This window comes from Zonotrichia albicollis, chromosome 1 (assembly GCF_047830755.1).
Source record: "Zonotrichia albicollis isolate bZonAlb1 chromosome 1, bZonAlb1.hap1, whole genome shotgun sequence".
Taxonomy (NCBI): Eukaryota; Metazoa; Chordata; class Aves; order Passeriformes; family Passerellidae; genus Zonotrichia; species Zonotrichia albicollis.
The window spans coordinates 35,480,620-35,498,787 of record NC_133819.1 but is presented as its reverse complement, the minus strand read 5'-3'; the positions used below and the strand labels follow the sequence as shown (position 1 = coordinate 35,498,787).

At 36.6% G+C, this 18,168-nt stretch overlaps 1 protein-coding gene across 4 annotated transcripts in view; it reads left to right on the top strand.

Moving 5' to 3' along the window:
- Positions 1 to 18,168, top strand: part of ANKRD28 (ankyrin repeat domain 28) — a 120,054-nt gene that overhangs the window by 63,773 nt on the left and 38,113 nt on the right. For all 4 annotated transcript variants that reach the window (XR_001333319.3, XM_074538032.1, XM_074538026.1 and 1 more), the window contains 4 exons: positions 3,474 to 3,552; positions 13,816 to 13,886; positions 16,748 to 16,948; positions 17,592 to 17,679. Coding sequence is in view for 3 of the 4 variants with exons in the window: in XM_074538032.1 (XP_074394133.1) it covers positions 3,474 to 3,552; positions 13,816 to 13,886; positions 16,748 to 16,948; positions 17,592 to 17,679 (439 nt within the window). In the remaining variant the exon portion in view is untranslated. The remainder of the gene's footprint in view (positions 1 to 3,473; positions 3,553 to 13,815; positions 13,887 to 16,747; positions 16,949 to 17,591; positions 17,680 to 18,168) is intronic.

Sequence of the window (18,168 nt, the reverse complement as noted above, 5' to 3'; positions counted from 1 at the left end):
TAAAACCTGCTTAATACAATCAGTGTGATCTGTGTCCTCACTACCATTACAGCTGATTTAGAGTTGTAATAGTCCTGTTTGTCATGCAGATATTTGACCTGGAAAATGAAGGTGCCACAACACTTGCTTTTCTGTGTTGTAAATACTGCTGCAACACTGCAATACTTGGAATTAAATAATACCATCAGTATTAGATTTTACATTCTGTGTAACAGTGACTATTATGAACAAAATCCCTTCTCTAGTGAAATTTTTCTTTTAGTGTGATTTAAATTTATGAAATTACAGGAAGAATATTAGGGCCAGCATTTATATTAGTGTGACAACACCAGTGGTGCAGCATGTTGGCTTCCAAAGATCCTTGTTAAGGCTGAAAGCTTTCTTAGTGTTATTTAAACTAGTCCTTTATATGCAGCAATTTGTATTTGCAGATGAAATTTGTTCATCAAATGATTACTTGTTTGAATAAAATGTAGTTGATTTGTTCAGAAGTACTTTAGTAGCATTGAAAATGCAGAATTCTCTTTAATTTTATTCAGCTTTCATTTACTAAAATTAATTCATTAAATGTAAGTCTTCAGATGGAGCAAAATGAGAATTTTCCTTTAGTGGAAGTAAAAAACTTCATCATGAGAGATTGCTGAATGCAGCATTTCTGCGTTTTTTTTTTTTTTTGACAAGTTCTGAAAACCAGGTTTTTAAATACTAAACAAAAAACCTTTTTCACAGAGACATTACATTTTTTAAAAAGTGTTTGGAAGCATCAGAAGAATGCCAGCTGTGAAACTAGAGGGGAAGGAAAGGCCAGGATTTCTGTCAAAGCACCCTCAGCATGTGGAATATTTGTGGTCGGTAGATACCCTGGGGCTTGGGATTGTTGAAATTCCGATCTCTGGAGCTGACCCAGAAAGGGACAAGCCCCGAGTGTCCCAGCAGGGCTGCCCTGGTGCTGCAGAGAGCAGGGACATGTCCAACCTCCTGCCTACACGTGCTCCCTGCTGCAGAACTGGGAGCTGGGCTTTGGGTGTTTTCAGTCTGCCAGCTTAAGAGCAGCAAAACTGAAATATTTGCATGGCTGGAAACTCACAGCTTGGAGAGGTGGAGTGGAAATGTTGCTTGTGTTTAAGCTGCTTTTATGTTTGTATCTTGGTGATTTCAGGATGGGTTTTCACTAACAGAGCTTGGATTTTTTGGGGAAGTATGTCTGAAATTAATCAGAAGTTTGGACCATGGATGTTTTGGGAAAATCTATTTGTGGCTTGGTGATGAGTGTAGTTCTAGATAAACCCCTCCCTTCTGTCCTCTGTTTTATTGGAAGATTTCTGATTCATTCTGTCACATTAGTTACTGGTATGACTTCTGTCACTGAGTTGTTAAAAAAACACAAAAGAAAACAAAGTCACCAACAACACAAGTGTGATGTACATTTTTATAATAATGAATTTTGCCCACTGAGTGGGGAATGCAGTTTTTCTCATGTTCCTGTGTAAATGCTGTCTCTACAGAAAAATGTGCTTATGGCCCATCCTATTTTCTCTGACTCTGTGATGAAATTGCAGACAGAATACTATCATACTCATTCTTATGTGTTCCCTAATCTCTACTTTATATACTTTTTTGCATTATCAAAAAGGCATCAGTGTCAGCTATCTATAAGAGCTCTGTTTTCCATACTGTAGGAATAAAAACAGGTTTTCATTGCTGGCTGGTCTTTACTGTCTTTCAGCTGGGGAAACAAGTTTAAAATTTGTATTGCTTTTCTTTTTTCTTCCTTCTTCTGGTATTTTTCCTTTCTTTTTTTCTTGTTTGGTTTTGGGGGGAAGGGGTGTTTTTTTGGGGTTTTTGTTTGCATTTTTTGTTTTATTTGTCTTATTTGTTTGGTTGTTTTTTGGGGGAGGGCGGTGTTTGGTTTTTCTCCTTTTTTTAAAGGGTTTTTTTTTTCAAGATATCAAGTCCTTAGTGCCAGGGGCCTATCTTTTTTTATCCTAGATGTGTAAGCTGCATTTGAGACATCCTGGCAAGAAATTGCTGAGGTATATGTGGTGTTAGTGATAAGTGTAGCATTGATTCCTTAGGGTGCATCAGTGTCAGGTTTGCACTGCTCAGTTTGGAATTTCTTGCATGTAATTCAGATATTGTGTTAGGAAACATTGCTAATATGGTGAACTGTGTAGCTTTAACTTTTTCTGAGCAGGGACTAGGCAGGGAGTGGGTTGTTTGGGGCAAGGGGTTTTGTGTGGTGATGTTTTTGTAGAGGGGGTGGTTTGAATGCTCTGAATTCTGAAGTTGCCTTTTATGTTTCAGAAGAACTTCTTGGGTCTCAGCTCCAGTTTTGCTCTAAGATCTTTCCTGCCATGAACTCTAATTTTATTCTTTCATGGTGCTAGCTGTCAAGTCAGGGTTCACTAAATAAGGTTATTCTAGCAAGGGAGAAGATTGCTTTTCACAATAAAATGTCAGTAGAAAACGTGTGTTAATTTTATGATAGTCGTGACACAACAGTAGAATGAATAGAAATGCCTTGCCACTTAAAATTTCTTGCTGAATATTATCCTGATCCCTCACCCCCAGTGTATGTGAAACTCTGCTAAAAAGATCTAAGCAGAACTTAGGCCAGAACCAGGATGCTGACTGATTATCTGTCTCTTTTTTGATTTCTCACCAGCCTTCCCTCAGAGAGCAAACTGGTTGGTTCTTGTTCATTTTTATCACTCACTGTGATGTGATCTTATTTTTCTGATTAAGCTATAAACTGGTGCAGGGAAATTAGCACTGATCCTGAAAGAGTTACAAGATATTTTGTGTTTATCTTTCAAAAGAGGAACTTCATTGTTATATATTGTGCATGAATGAATAATATGTCTTACTGGTGCCTTCAGAAGGACCTTAGATCAGTTTGAACTAATTAAAAGTACTGGGTGTTACTTGCAGAGTGGGTTTTGTGCAAAACAAATTTCACCTCTGTCTTCTCTTTACTTATTAATAGTAATTGAAACAGTTGAAATTGGATTCCACTATTTTTGCCCTTAAACACTGTAGGTTCTTTTCTATTTTCTATTAAAATAGTAACTTCTGAAATTGCTTTAAACTTCACAAAGAAAATGTTTCTCACTAATTGTTGCATATGGCAATAACAGACTGGTTTTAACTGTGTGGGACAGGCTCGAGTTCGTGTCTCTGGAGACAAGTGACTGGTGGTTTAGAACTGGTGGGTTAATCTGAAGATGTGATGAGCATCCTGTGTGTGTCAGGAAAACAGTGGTTGGCTATGTGGGTGTTTTGAGCTCCTTAGGGAGAAGCATGCTTGTCTTAGTAAGTTTGACTGATGTCTTTAGAGTAATCATATTTTTTTAAATATATAATGTACAGTATTTGAAAGATGAACTTTATGCAGTGTTTTTTCATAACATACAAAATGCTAAACCATACTTTTTTATTTTAAATAAAACCTTTTTTCCCCCCTCTTACCACAGGATAATGAGAAAAGGACCCCTTTACATGCTGCTGCCTATCTGGGAGATGCAGAAATTATTGAACTACTTATTTTATCTGGTATGTTCTATTCCTGTTAATGGAAAACAAATAACTCTATGCACATCCAAGGAAGTATTTATGTACATCTTAGTCTGTGTAGTTTTTATTGAGATATTTAATGTACTAGAAATTATAGATGCTTGTACTGAAATTTTAGTTTCCAGATTTACTTGTGTTACAATACTGCGTATTTCTGTAATTCTGCTCTAAATTATTTCTTTGTAGGAAGCTTTCTCAGTTATAGCTATTTTTATTTGTAGCTTGATCAGCTTTCAATAGTTCAACACTATTTTAAAGAAGTAATAGTGTATATGGTACAGGTGGGTGTTAGCAGTATTTCTTTCATTCTGAAATGCCCTTCAAACAAGAAATGACATTTGAACATAAAGGTGCCATCCAGAGTTGGTTGTATTATTTTAAGTATCTTTTCCTGCTGGCTTGAATTCACAGAATATAATTAGAACCAGCTGAAAATGTTACAAAATATCTTTTTTTTCCCCTATTTATTTGTACTAATAAAAATTCCAAGTTCTGCAAAACAGTACACTTTGGGTTGTGGGTTTGGTTTTGTTGTTTTTTTAAGGGTAGAGAACCAAGAAACTGAACCAAAAACCTGAAGAACATCATGACAGAAGGACTGGATTGACTGTCTTTGATCTTGGAGAGACCTACCCATTAAGTAGCTTGAGGCTGAGTTCATAATACAGAGCTTCAAGGTTACATACAAAGATGAAAACTTGTAGCAGCCCCAAAGAACTACTTTAATCTTCAGTCTGCTTAATTGCAGGCCTTACCTGTGCAAAGCTGGCTATGTCTGCTGCCACCACCCCCCATCAACCCCTTTTACAAATCCTGCTTGAAGGAAATACCACTTTTAGGGTTACAGGAGTCGCTTCCAGACCTTCAACTGAATTTGCTGGGCATAATTTAATTTGTTATAATTTTAGTATTATGTAATATTTTTGTTATATATATTACTTGTAATCTCTCTATATGAGTGTATATATACATATCATAAATATACATTATGTCATATTAATTAATATATCTATTGTATGGACATACTCTATAGTGACATTTTGTCCAGAAAAGTTCACTTTTGAAAAGGTGCAAGGTTTAAAAATCTAAAGTGGTGCCATTTTTCCCTATCAAGAAGGGAAGGCAAGTTCTGGTGGCTCTTGAAAATACATAGCAACCCCCTTAATCAACTAACAATGTTACAAATTTTGCAAAGTTGTAGTCAGCTACTTCTTAGAGGGAATCATCTGTCTGGTTTAGATGAACACAGTCCATTTTACCAGATCAGTGATAGAACAAAATATCCCTTTCTTGGGTGAAAGGCTTATGGATGGAGGGGAATTCTAGTTCAGATGGGAATGAAACTAGATCCTGGCTGGGAGGGAGTGGAAGGAGAAGAAATACTAGTCATGCTATTTGGGCATGTAGCCTGGGGTTAAGCATGAGGAAAAATGGAGAACAAAGAAGGGACGTAAGAATTAGAACTGTACAAGTAGTGCAAAGCTGAGCAGCTGCGTGAAGGAGAGGTTGTAGGTGCTGCAGTGTCTGCAGATTGTTCAGGGAGGATGTGAGACATTGATATGTCCCAGATAACATTTATTTAATGAAAATCAAGATTGGCTTACAACAAAACAATGCATTAGATAGTTGCAAATCAAAAGCTCTGAAAGCTGTGGCGATGTCAGTCCAACCATGGTGTGCTCATGTGCTGTGCTGTGGGCTGCAGTTCCATGCTGTGCCTTGCTGGAGAGGACAGCCTCCTGAAAGTCCCAGGGAGAGGCTGCTCTGAGAGTGAGCTGGGCTGGTGCAGTGAGGGGTGCACAGGTGTGAGCTGTTGTGAGTGAAGAGAGGCATCAATTGCAGGGTGGAAGTGATGTCTGAGTGCTCAGGCTCTTCAGTCTGCAAGGCTGTGCTGTACTCAGGCACAAATCTGTATATTACCTCCCTGCAAGCAGCAGTTTTAGGCAAGCCTCTTAAATATTTAAAAAGTATTCACCAATTTAGTCTTCCTCATTTCTGAATGCTGGATTTGAAATCTTTGTGGTTGGTGAAGTATGAGCACTCAGCAGTATCAGAAGTGCTGAGGCAGCTGCTTCTCAGAGAAGTCAGGTCTAAATGTATCAAAATGCACAAGCTTTGATTTGTCTTTTAGCTCTCTTAATTGAAAGGTGGGGAGCAGAGGTTAAGTGTGTTTATCCTCTCCATTTCATAAAGATAAGGAAAATTCATCTGTTGTGTTTCAGCTGGAAATCAAACCTTTCTTCTGAGGCAGAGGTATAATGTTACACTTTGTCATAATAGAAGAGCATTAGGGAGCAAATAAAGAACATCTGCTAATGCAGCAAGGCTTGAAAACTGTTTGCTGTGTTGCAAGACCCCTTTTTTAAAATTGGGGAGAGTGGTTTGTTGAATAAATAGCATTTCTGTGCTACCATCTCCTCTGTGCAGTAAATTTGCATGCAAAAATTGGGTTATGTGACTTTACCTGACCTACTGTAGTGAATTGTACCTACTGTACTGGAGTGAATTAAGTGTGGACTACTTTCATCCTAATATTTCTCACCTTGTGAAAGCTTGTCTTTGCAACTTTTAATGTCCTCTAACATAGCTTTGCTGGAATGTTACTAGGAACCACTTTACAGTTTTCCTGCTGTGCAAACTATTCTACAAAGACTGTTTGCTTTGATGTTTTTATTCTTTCTTCAAACTAGACCTCAAAATTACTGAAGTCAGTATTAATCTTCCCACTATTCGGTGGCTCATACTTGATTCTTTCTTATTATTCTCTATTCATAAAGTGTTATTATAGAGTACTTACACATAAATTTTTTAATTTAATTGGAATGTCTTTTTCATCCTGCTCCAGGGGATCCACATTGCTTTCAAGTATGTATTGTGGATCACACATTGCAGTCACAATGTCTTTATATTACTTTGCTACAGACCTAAGTAACCCATATTGCACATCCTGAAAATATAACTGATCCAACCTTTTGCAGACTTTTTTTGGAGTAAATTTTCAGTCTCAAGAGCATTATTACTTAATTGTTGAATTCTTGAGATATTTTTCTACTAAATCTTAAGGTTACTCTGTGACCTTTCCTATTATCTTTCAGCTGGACAAGGAATCTGAAGGTGATGCTTTGCATACAGGCTCCAAACATCAAAGAAAATTGCTTTACTGACTCCATTTTGGGCCTGGACATTAAATTGCCTTTTATTTTTTTATTTTGAGACACTGAACATTAATAAACTTGTCCCCTGAGGATGTGAATATCTTAACAACAGTTTTTCATACCACTGTGGTTTGTGGAAGTTTAAGTTTTCAAATAATCTCTCACTTTTGGATTGTAGCTTGATAAGCAATTAGCATTCCCAGATTTGTTGTGTAGGGAGGTGACCAAGAGGAGGCATGAAGATTATTTGTAGCATCGAGAAAGATAGAACAGAAGTTTATATTTTAGTCACTTGAGAATCATAATTTTAGAAGCATTTTCCTTTTTGTGTTACTCTGGGAAGAGTAGTAGTGCTCCTCACAGTTGTATTTTTATGACCTGTGTACAGCTCTGCATCCTAGTGCACAAATACACCAGTCTACTTGGCATAATTGCACTGACTTTAAGACTGTAAATGATCACAAACTACTAAAAAGTAGAAAAGTAGTTAAGTCTTAATTAACTGAATGTCCAGTTTTTTGTTCTTTCCAAGAAGTCTTGGTTTAAAAAATCAAACCCTTCTTTAAGTCTGGCATGTGAACTGTTCTGGAGAGGCTTGCTTTATTAAAAAATCATTCTTTCTAGCTGTCCTATGATTTTTAATCATCAAAGTCTACTGTGCCAGGAAGTGTCATGTGAAAAGCAGAACAAATTAGTGTGATCACTGAATGCATGCTTTTGATTACTAACTTTTTCCATTTATTTTCTAAAAATACCACGGAGATGATTATTGCTTTCACTGAAATCAATGTAATTCACAAAAATCAACATTTGAATTGTCTGTTATTTTCTTCTGAATAGATTTAGTTACTATATTGCATTGATACTTAAATACTAACACAACACACTGCTGTTTGCTTAACCCAACATTTTCTCTGCATGAAGCTCAGTGTTATGTGAGTGTGGTCAAACTCAATCTCATTAGGGTTTGGCAGCCCACGAGTTTTTGTTTCCTCTGGGTCAGGTGGAAAATGTAAGAACCGTGCTGATGCTGGAAAACTGCCACTGTAGTCATAACAGATTTTGGAAGATAGTAAAGACCCTTCAGTGTCACAGCACTCTACTACCTCTGTTTCTTTCATCTAATTACAAATCTCTGCGAGTGTGAGAAACCCATGCCCTGACAGTCACATGGCTCAGCTGCTGGAAGGCTCTTGCTGCCTCAGTCCCAGCAGAGTGAAGCTCCCTTTGTTGGGATTGCAGATGTACCCACAGGCTGGGGCTGTTTCACAGGGGCCCCTTTGACACTGACTGTATCTTTCAGCCGCTTCCTCTTCTTTTCACAGCGTTGTTGGCCGATGTTTTTCTTTTCCAAGCTGCCCTAACTTCCCCCTGGCAGCAGTAAAAGTTGGTTGCTGTGAAGAAAGTAGCTCTGATGCTCTTTGAGAGAAAAAAGTTAAGCTGACTCAGGAAAAGATAGAACTGTCAGTAGCTTGAGTCAGAGAACCTCATGTTGCTCACTGAAGCTCAAGGGGGGAGTGGCTGAGATGTGTCAGAAACTGAAATTCTGAAAGGAAATTGGCTTATATTGACAAATCAGTAGTCCTGGAAGGGTGGCTTTGACTTGATTCTTGTTTTTCTCCCTTTTCTGGCTAGTGTGTCTCCATGTGTATTTGTTTTGTGGGGTTGTTTTGGGGTTTGGAATTTTTTTTTGTTTTGTTTGTTTGTTTGTTTCTTAAGGAACAAAAATTAAAACTGTTCTTGAAGTCTTATTCTCTCTGGACAAAAGATTCCAGACACATTCCTCTTGGATTTTTTCACTATTCTATAGATCTTCTGCTGTGCATTTAGCTTTTAAATAGCAAGAAGCTTTCTCTCCATAAGGTCATTATTTTTGCAGGAATGATTTTCCAAGTATCCAAGTTTTCAATAGGAAATTATGCTCCATTTCTATTATTGATTATTCCAATTCATATCTCAAATCTTATACTTTAAAAACTTCTTTATGTCCTCCTGACTGTTTGCATATTTTTCTATGTAAGGAAAAGTTTTCCTCTCTATCTGTTTATTCCTCAGTATGGTCTGAGAATTTCTGCTTGCCAGTTTAAGTGCTTCCAAGGTCATTGTCTCTAGACAAAAAAGTGGATCATTCAAAAGGAAGAATTTCTGAACCTATTACTAGCTATTAGGAAAATAATTAAGTAGAATCTAATTACAGTAGGACTAGTGTTTACTTTCAGTGATTTATACCTGAGATCTTCCTAATTTCTCCGAAGATTATATCTAAAATTATTTCAGTATACTAGTTTCTAAGACAAGGTTTGTTACTGTCTTAAATGCACTCTATAAAGATCTTTTACTCCTAAATAGACATTTCAGAGCTTCAAATACCAAACATTGGTGTCTGTATTGCATAACTGAATGAAAACACTTTTGCTTTCTTTGCTTATGTTATGATATTGCTCAGTCACTAGCACATCTTGTACAATAACAAAGGAAAATACCATCCTTGAGAGGCTAAAAATACAGACTGCAAACAAAACAGTGGAAGGCAATTGAGTACTTAAGAGTCAGTACTGTGAACAAAAATGAAAATGTCTTGTCAGTTCTGTTGTATTTCTTAATCTATTTCCAACTAGTGACGCATAAGTAATTCAGCCACTGCATTCATTAGTCTTCTGAGGACATTTCCAAATAGGAAGAGTTCTGGTGCAGAGGAGCTGTGGAGGAGTGTCACAGCCAGAGTTTTTGTGAGAGGAACACAGAGGTGGTGTGAGACAGGGCAGTGTAAGAGTTGTGTGGCAGTTTATGGGTGAAGGAAGAGATGCGTGGTTGTTCCTTGCAGCATTTCCTGCCCAGTCATTCCTTGTCTGTCTTTGTAAGAGACGGTTGAGATGCTAGATCTTGCTGGAATGTAAGGATATGGACCCCAAGAAGTATGCAGAAACATATGGCCAGGAATTGGTGGCTAATAGCACATTTAAATGTGCAATTGCCACATGTGGGCTGGTAGAAATAAACCCTCCAGGATCATTCTGTAAATCAGTGCACGTATTCAATTAGAAGATTTGTCTCTTGAAACATAAATTTGCTAGAAGTAAGCATCACAAAGCTTTTTAGTACCCTCTGTACTTTATTTATTAAGTAAAATGTGTTCTTCTAATTGTCAGTCTTGCAAATACAACTTGACAAGATGAGATGTAACATTTAGGGACTAGGAAGAAAATTATGTAATACTTCTCTCTCATTACCACCCCACCTTTTGCAGAGCAAAAGTACTTTAATATTTGCCTAGATGTGTAAAGTTACTGGGCTGTACTAGCAAAATTAGTGGTGAAATGGGTGATTTTCTTTTAATGTTTAATGTTTTGGCTTAGTGCACCAACATGGAGTAACAATTCACTTCATTTGGAAGGTGCTGTTTTACAGGAGGATCATTCACATGATTGGTTCTTAACTCCTATTTGTGTTCCAGCATTGAGATTGCTCTGACAAGCACCCTTATCCTTTTCCTGCAAACTCTGTGGCATTAAAAGAGTTGAAATTTTGTAGTAAACAAATCAGAAGTTCTAATAAACGCATCAAGACCAGGCCCTTGAAGTGTGTGAGATCCAAGGGACAGAGGCAGAGGCGGGGAGAACAGCAGTTTCTTAAGGTTGTTTTTGTTTTGTTTTTTTGGTTTTCCATACAGGGAATTAAGATACACTGTCCTGTGTTTTGAAAGAGCAAACTGCTCATAGCTGGCATTTGAAATGTGAGAAATACCCTGGTTAACATGTCAGCAGGTTGAGCTTCACAGGGATAATATTGCATTTGCAATGCTGTGCAGTAGGTTGTACACATACATGTGTTCAAACTCTCTTTAGGCCAAATAGAAAGAAATATCTGAAAACGAAAGTTATTCAGTAGAGGTATAACATTTGGTGTACATTTTTGTAACATTTCTTTCAGTGGTCTGGAGTAGAGCTTTACCTCAGATGGTGAAGGCTGTAAATTCCCTCACTGTTGCCTGGTAGGACTGTGACAGGTTTAGAGAGCCCGTGAAGGGTCAGGGAGGAGCAGTGACATTTTCCCCAAATCATGTGCTAGGCAGTAAAGAACAGCCTACAGGAGGATTATTGTGTCCTCAGATACAAAGCTGTTTGGAAAAGCTCCTTTATGAAATTTAAATGATTCTCAGCAGCATGGCTTCTTGGAGATGATTAAGGGCAAAGTATCTCTCAATTAATTTTAAAATGTTATTTTGTTTAATGTATCTAAAGCTGGCGATCTCCCAGTCCCCAAATTAATAATGCATATGTGGTTTTTGGTAGCACATTTATTCTGATTATTGCTTAAAAACTTTCTTTCAATGTAACAATTTTGCAACTTCTTTAAGAGTTTTTGTTATGGAAGGAAAAAACAAGCTTGGTGGTTCTTTCTTAAGTAAGTCCATCAAAGATTCAGATTTGTTATCAAAAGTCAACTTTAGCCTTTCCTATGTCAGAGAATCTACAATTTTTTGTGTATTTAAAAAGTTTACTTATTTTAGTATCTGTATTTTACACTGTTTCAATGTGCTAGACCTAGGCATTCTTGTTTCTTTGGGAGGAAGACCACTTATGGAATGAGGGGCAGGTATTTGCTAAATTGATTTTTGTTCTATTAAGAGGACCATGTTACTTTTAGATATCACTTCAGATTTCCTTAGACATTTCTCTGGCTAATGCTGTCTTAATGATCTTCTTTCTTACTTTCGCATATTATTTTTCTTTTAGTGATTAACTTATTGTTGTAAAAATCTTTTGTACAGTATCTGTTTGTATTGATTTCTGCTCTCTTCTGGTGTAGTTTTTAGGCTATGTGTTAGATTTACCAGAAATGTCAGTAAAATATGAACATTTTCACTGAGAGCTAGAGCTTAAGCAGCTGCTGGTTTTTAGAATGGAAATGAGAATTTCTTCTCTTCTGATGGGGGACTTTGCTTTTCCTATCTTGAGCTTCATTACCTGGATGGATCTGAGCTGACCCCAGGTCTTGCAAATGCATTTTCCTCAGGAAAATTAGGATAATTAGGATAGTAATTAATGGCTTAGTAACTCACTCAAGTTCTTTGAAATGCTTCAAAGACATTTGTATCGTAAAGTTAGAGATAGAAATCAGTTTGTGAAAGTCTTTATTTTTTGGTTGTTGGCTGCATGTGAAGTCAGGTTGAACTTGGAGTATGATTTTGGCTCTTGTTTTTTGTCTCATCTGCTAAAAACAAAATGTGGCCATCAATTACCTGGAATATAATCAAGAATTACAGATACTTTTGACATATATTGATTACATTCTCACTTACCAATCATTACCTCGTTATATTTGTGATGTCATTCATCACTTGCTGTCTTCTGGGAAGGATTGCCAAAAATCCTCAGGCATTTCTAGTGATTTTAGAATACTCAGATTCTTTCTTTGCTTGAGTTCTATGCAAGACTTGATATAGCACAGTCTGCTGTGGCACATGATGTGTTGCAGTGCACCAGTGGGTCCTTAGGATGTGTGACAAAAACAGATACTTGTGGTGTCTCCTCAACTTTTGTGAGACTGTGGTGGTTTTCTTCAAATGGGCTTGGACTTTCTTCCCTATTTACTAGTCTTATTTTTCAAAAATGTTTGCACTTAGGAAAATAGGGCAGCATCCTATTCTGAAATTTAGACAAGGAAAGATGGAAATCCTGAAATTGTAGCTAGCAGTTAGATCTCAGTCTCTGTCCAGTGGGTGGAAGACCTAGGATCAGACTGGAAGTTTGGATCCTGCATCAGCTTCCATGTTCTATTCTTATGACTGAAAGGGATGGATTGATTAGAACCTCAAGAGAATCGACCTCAGATATTTGTATACACAGCCATGATTTTGTACACACTCCTGGTTTTCTTCATCAAATAGCCTGGGAGAGACTTCTTTGCTGGTGCAGATCTTGGATCGAAATACCCTGTCTCTCAATTGGATATCCTGATTCGACCAGCAACCTTTTTGGCATCTTGTGTCTTACTGGCCTTCCACCTGTTTCTGTTCCTTGCATAGAAAAAACAGCAATTGGTTCTGACATACCAGAATTATGTTTAGCTTGAGATGTTAATCAGCACTGGTCACATAGCATTAAGGTTACTGTGTGATTCTTTCCAACAATATTTTGTAACTCTTTTTCTCAAAAATGTAAGATTTTATCTAAGCTATCGCTGTAAAATATCAGAAGTTTCAAAATAAAGATGGCTAAGTTTCCAGTCAGGGTATAAATATCCTACAAGGTTCTGTATAAATTAAGTTGTTAATCTTAATCATTAGGTTTTCTTGTTTGTTGGAGTTCACAGGAAGTTAAGATGTAGTTCAGCTGCTTCCTTCAGGGAAAAGAAGTTCCCAAACCCTTCTTTCCTTTTATTATTAAGAAAAAAATTAAAATCCAAACCCAAGCTTGTGTCCCTTAGAGCTGTTTGTGCAGCTTTGTTTCCTGGGGACAGGGAGGGCTGTTCCTTGAGTGTGCTTTCAGAAGTGTGGCTGGGAGTCTCTCTCATGAAGGGAGGACCAGGAGGCACCGGGGTGGGCTTGGTGACCTGCTGGAGTAGTGGAGATTTGTTCCTAAAGTAAGTCCCAGTAGAAGAATCATCCTCATTCCATATACCTGTCCATCAGACATGGCACCCACAAGGAAACTGTAGGTGTGGGGAGTAAATGCAGCCTCTTTCTATATTTTCACAGAGAATTTCAGCTATAATGGGAAACCATGAGATTTTTGTTGCTGTGTGAAGGCAAGGAGTTGATCTTTCTTAGGCAGCAGCCTTTTATGTGACTCTGGAAGGGCAAAAGATTATAGAGGATGACCTAGTATAAAAATATGAGTATATTTTGATGTGGAAGAATAGTATTGGTAGTGTTCAAAAAATTTTCTCAAAGGGTTGATTTCAGCTGGAGAAAAGATTCCTTTTCATTTTTTTGCATAAAAAATGCAAAGAAATGCCTAGAAGAAGTAAATTCATTTTGTTAGAATAAATAAATAGTTCTATTTCTAAAAATATCTTCTTGAAAATATTTCAGTCATTCTGTAAATACCTTTTAAATTTCTGTGTTTGTTATTTTTTGTTACAGGAGCTAGAGTTAATGCCAAAGACAGCAAATGGTTGACTCCTTTACACAGAGCTGTAGCATCTTGTAGTGAGGTATGTTGTTCTTTTTGACTACTTTGTGTTAAAATAAGACATCTCAAATTAACTTCTGTCTGTTGTTCATTTTTTAAAAAGTGAAACTACTCCAAACATTTGGAATTGCAGAACATTTTTGTGATGGTTTTTTTAGCCTTTTGAGGGAATATATATATATATATGAGTGTGTGTATCTATTGCTTTAGTAAGAAAGGAAGAAAACTATAAACTTTGAGTTCTCAGCTTTGCTCTCTGTGACTTCCCTAGCAGAGGACTCTGCATGCAGTGTTCTTAAGTCCTGTTTACTTCTCCTAAGGTAACCAGATTGGTTCAGCATGAGGGAAGATGAATTAAGATTTAGAACAACTTTTACAGCGTGGTCTTTGCATTACTTCATATTTTTTTACATGCTTGTGTGTTCAGGCATTGAAGAAATAAATTATTCTATTAAAGGCCTGCCAATGTCTTTTTTTTTAAAAAAAGTGATTAATTAATAGTATTGAATATCACTTTAAAATTCTTAAATGGAATGTAGACAGTTTCTTGAAGTCTACCAGTTATACAGTTGTGAGAATATCATAATGCATGAAATTATTTGGTTATTGTTTCCCTGTGGTGGTTGTCCTAATAAAAAATTGAAATGCCTGTAGAAGATCAAAACAAACAGAGAAATGCTGATCTTGTTATGTGGAAGAGTTTATGCAAAATTATCTCCTTTGAGATCCTGAATCAAATTGATGCTTATTTCAGTACGTTTCAAATAAAGGTTTTTATTAGTAAATTTTTGTTTGGGAAGATAGAATTGAATATTTTAGTTTTGACAAGCATTGAACTTCAAGTGTTTGATCCATGAGCTATCTAAACAAGCCTTGTTTCAGTTTTTGCTTTTGAATTCCCTGGATAAACTGCAGTATTTTGTCACTAGCATTAATAGCAAAGTTATGTAGAGATCATGTTATTCAAAAAAACAGTGTTTGAAAATGAATCTTCAAGGGCTTCTTACTCCCAAATGCTATTTGTTCTTGAGATATTTTTAGGCTGTTCCTTTGGGAGCTGACCAAAGCACCAAATGCTGCATTCTTCAGAGCTGAGGAACAATAAAAGCTCTCCACATCACTAATGCTTGCAGAGGCAGAGAAGTGCTGCAAACAAACTGGGATTAAATGATAACTTCAAGAAATGCAGTCATGTTCATAGGTTTTTTTTAAATATGGAAGATTTTAAACAAAACATTATTCAGAGGCAAACAAGACAAGTAAACCAGTCAGAGCTTGATAGACACTTGTCAGAATTTTCTATTTATAAACACACTGAGTCATGGGAGCCCATGTGCAGGGTTGATATATGTAGGCACTGTTTTCTAGCTGACAGACCTATATGGGTTTGGGGCACTGGATGAAAAGCTGTCACGAAAAAACTGCATCATGGTTTCAGTAGAACATTTGGACTCTTGAAGTGAGGACAGCTGCAATTAAACAAGGACATTGAAGCTTAAAAAATAGCTGCAGTTATGGGTTTAGCTGTCAGCTGCACAGGTTCAGGCAGCTTCATGTCAAGACAGTCACATTTTTATTTGTGCGTGCCTGCTGTATGTTGCAAATTTAAAAAAAAATCTCCAAGTAGATTCAGTCATGAAATTCATTAATGCAAGTGCACATAAAATTAGATTCATTATTTTTATACTAATGTTGTGGTGCTTCCTTCTGCAAAAGGGGTAATAGCTGTTCTGAAATTTCCTTGTTTTGAAATATTTCTTAATATTTGGGTTAAAAAAGGCAAGACTTAAAATATAATTAGTTTTTTAAAACACTAAATCTGCTTTAATTTCTCAGAGAAGACCTATTCAGTTTTCTCATTAAAGTACAAGTCTGTGATGCAGTATTTTCACTTTTGTGTTTGTTCCTGTCTTCTTTTTTATTAGCAGTATAGGATATTTCAACATTTTAAATATTATTTCGTCTCATATAAATAGGACCAATAGTGACTTAGCAATCTGCCCATGGACCTTGCTGTTGTACCACAGTGTAATTCAGAATCTCTAGTAACAACTTCTGGTAACTGTGTTTTAAGTACAAAGTGATAATCAATTATTTGTGCACTCAGTGACTGAGTTGGCAGTCACCAAAAGCAATTAGTGAATCGTGGGAAGGTCACACAGCTGATGCAAAATGCAATATTCATCATCGTGTTGATACTGCCAGCACAGTTATTTTTTTATGCATTCCAATTGTGTGTGCATATTTTAATGGGATTTGTTTATCTTGCTGTAAGAATTACAGTCTTATTTGTCACATTTTCACAGCTTGTACTTCTGACAAAAGGAAATGAATAATCATTTTGAGAGATGGAATTCAGTGCAATATTTTAAAACGGTTTTCAGGAATTTTGCAACAGTGTATGTTGAAACTTTTTGTGACCATGCACTGTTTTATTTGTGGTTCTCTAAATGTACATTTAATAATCTCGGGTTTGCCATTTGTAGACTTGGACGGTTGAAAAATTTTACTTGGCAGATTGATGGAAACTCATTGTAAGTTCATAGTACTTCATACTAATCCTTGGCTAAGAATTCCACAAATAGAAGAAATCCTAGGATGGTTTATTAAACTTTGGAAATCAGTTGTGATTACAAAATAATTTTCCATGTGGCTTAGGGAATAAAAGACCTGGAAATGGTTGATTTGGTTAAATTATTCATGTCCTTGAGAACATTCCCATGTTTGGATTTATGATAAAGTACAAATCCCAAAGTGTCCCAATGATTACGTTTGCAGATGAGCAAATGGTAAAGAGTTGTTTTCCACTGTACTGTCCTTAAATCCAGGGCTGTCATTTCTGATCTTTACTAAGTGGCTTGGTTTTTTGGTAAATGCTTTCAGGATGCTGTTCAGGTGTTGTTAAAGCATTCAGCAGATGTCAATGCTCGTGATAAAAACTGGCAGACACCCCTACACATAGCAGCTGCAAACAAAGCTGTGAAGTGTGCTGAAGCTTTGGTGCCTCTCCTAAGCAATGTAAATGTGTCTGATCGAGCAGGCAGAACTGCACTGCATCATGCAGCCTTCAGTGGACACGTTGAGGTAAAAGTTAATTTTCTTGCCTTCCACTTGTCATTCTGTCCCTCATATTTCTGATATTTCATTTTTGAGTTTAAAATAATTTCTCCCCCATTCCCTCAAAAATCCTCAATCTCTATTTTGTGTTTGAGTTTGTTTACCGTATGCATCTCTGTGCAGAAAAGTTGTGGAAAATAAGTGTTACGTCATTTTATTGAAAGTTTATTACAGTGTTCACTTTTGTTGTGACAGAAGGAAATTTGTTAACTGGAGTTAAATTAGTAACAGGTAAATTTAAAATGGAAAAGCCAGGATATGTTTCTGTTCAGTAAACAGTGAACATAGGGAGTTTGTTGTCACTGAAATTCAGAGGAAATATATGTAATAAACTCTGACTCACTAGTCCCTTAGTAACCTGAAGATATAAAAGATTTCATGGCTTTGCAATATTTAACTGAGAAGTGGTTTTGTTGACATCAAGTTTTGTGTTCCTTACAGTCACTTCATTGTGACAGCCAGCTTTTCAAACTTATGGAATATTAAAGACCCAACTCATTTAAATCCTCTGAAAATGCATACATTTTTTGTTTTTTCCATGGTTTTCTCTGTTGAGGCAAAGTTTTTCCCATTATGAATGGAAGATTTGTGTTCTTTTTCTTTATCTCAGATGGTCAGCTTACTGTTGTCTAGAGGGGCCAATATTAATGCATTTGACAAGAAAGACAGACGAGCGATACATTGGGCAGCATATATGGGTATGTATATATTTCAGTTGATTAATACTGTCGTAATAATAAAAATTCATCTCATGTTTAGTGGTTTGACATGTTTCTAGGAAAAATATTTGCATTGTAAGCATTGAGTTTATCTGTGTCTGCCAAAAAACCATTAATAGTATAGTTCAAATTGCCTTGCAAATCTGTATTTTGTGGTGATGAAAATTAATTTGTTGGAAGAAGAAAAGTAAGGTAAGTAGTTTTGTTCTTTAAAAAGGAGGAACTGTGTTCTTCAATTAGCAAGTCTAGTCACAGGTGAAACATTTTGCAGAAATGCTAAATAAAAAGTAAGCAGTTAATACAAGGGGCACCTGAAACAGAGGATCATTGCAGCGTCCTTGGGGATTGTATTTTCAAGGAATGTTTCATCTCTGAAACTACAAATTCTTGCCCCGCCATTCTTATTCCAGGAGTGGATAATTATTGTTCTTGTGGTCTTGATCAATGCCCTGGCAATGCTGTCAGAGT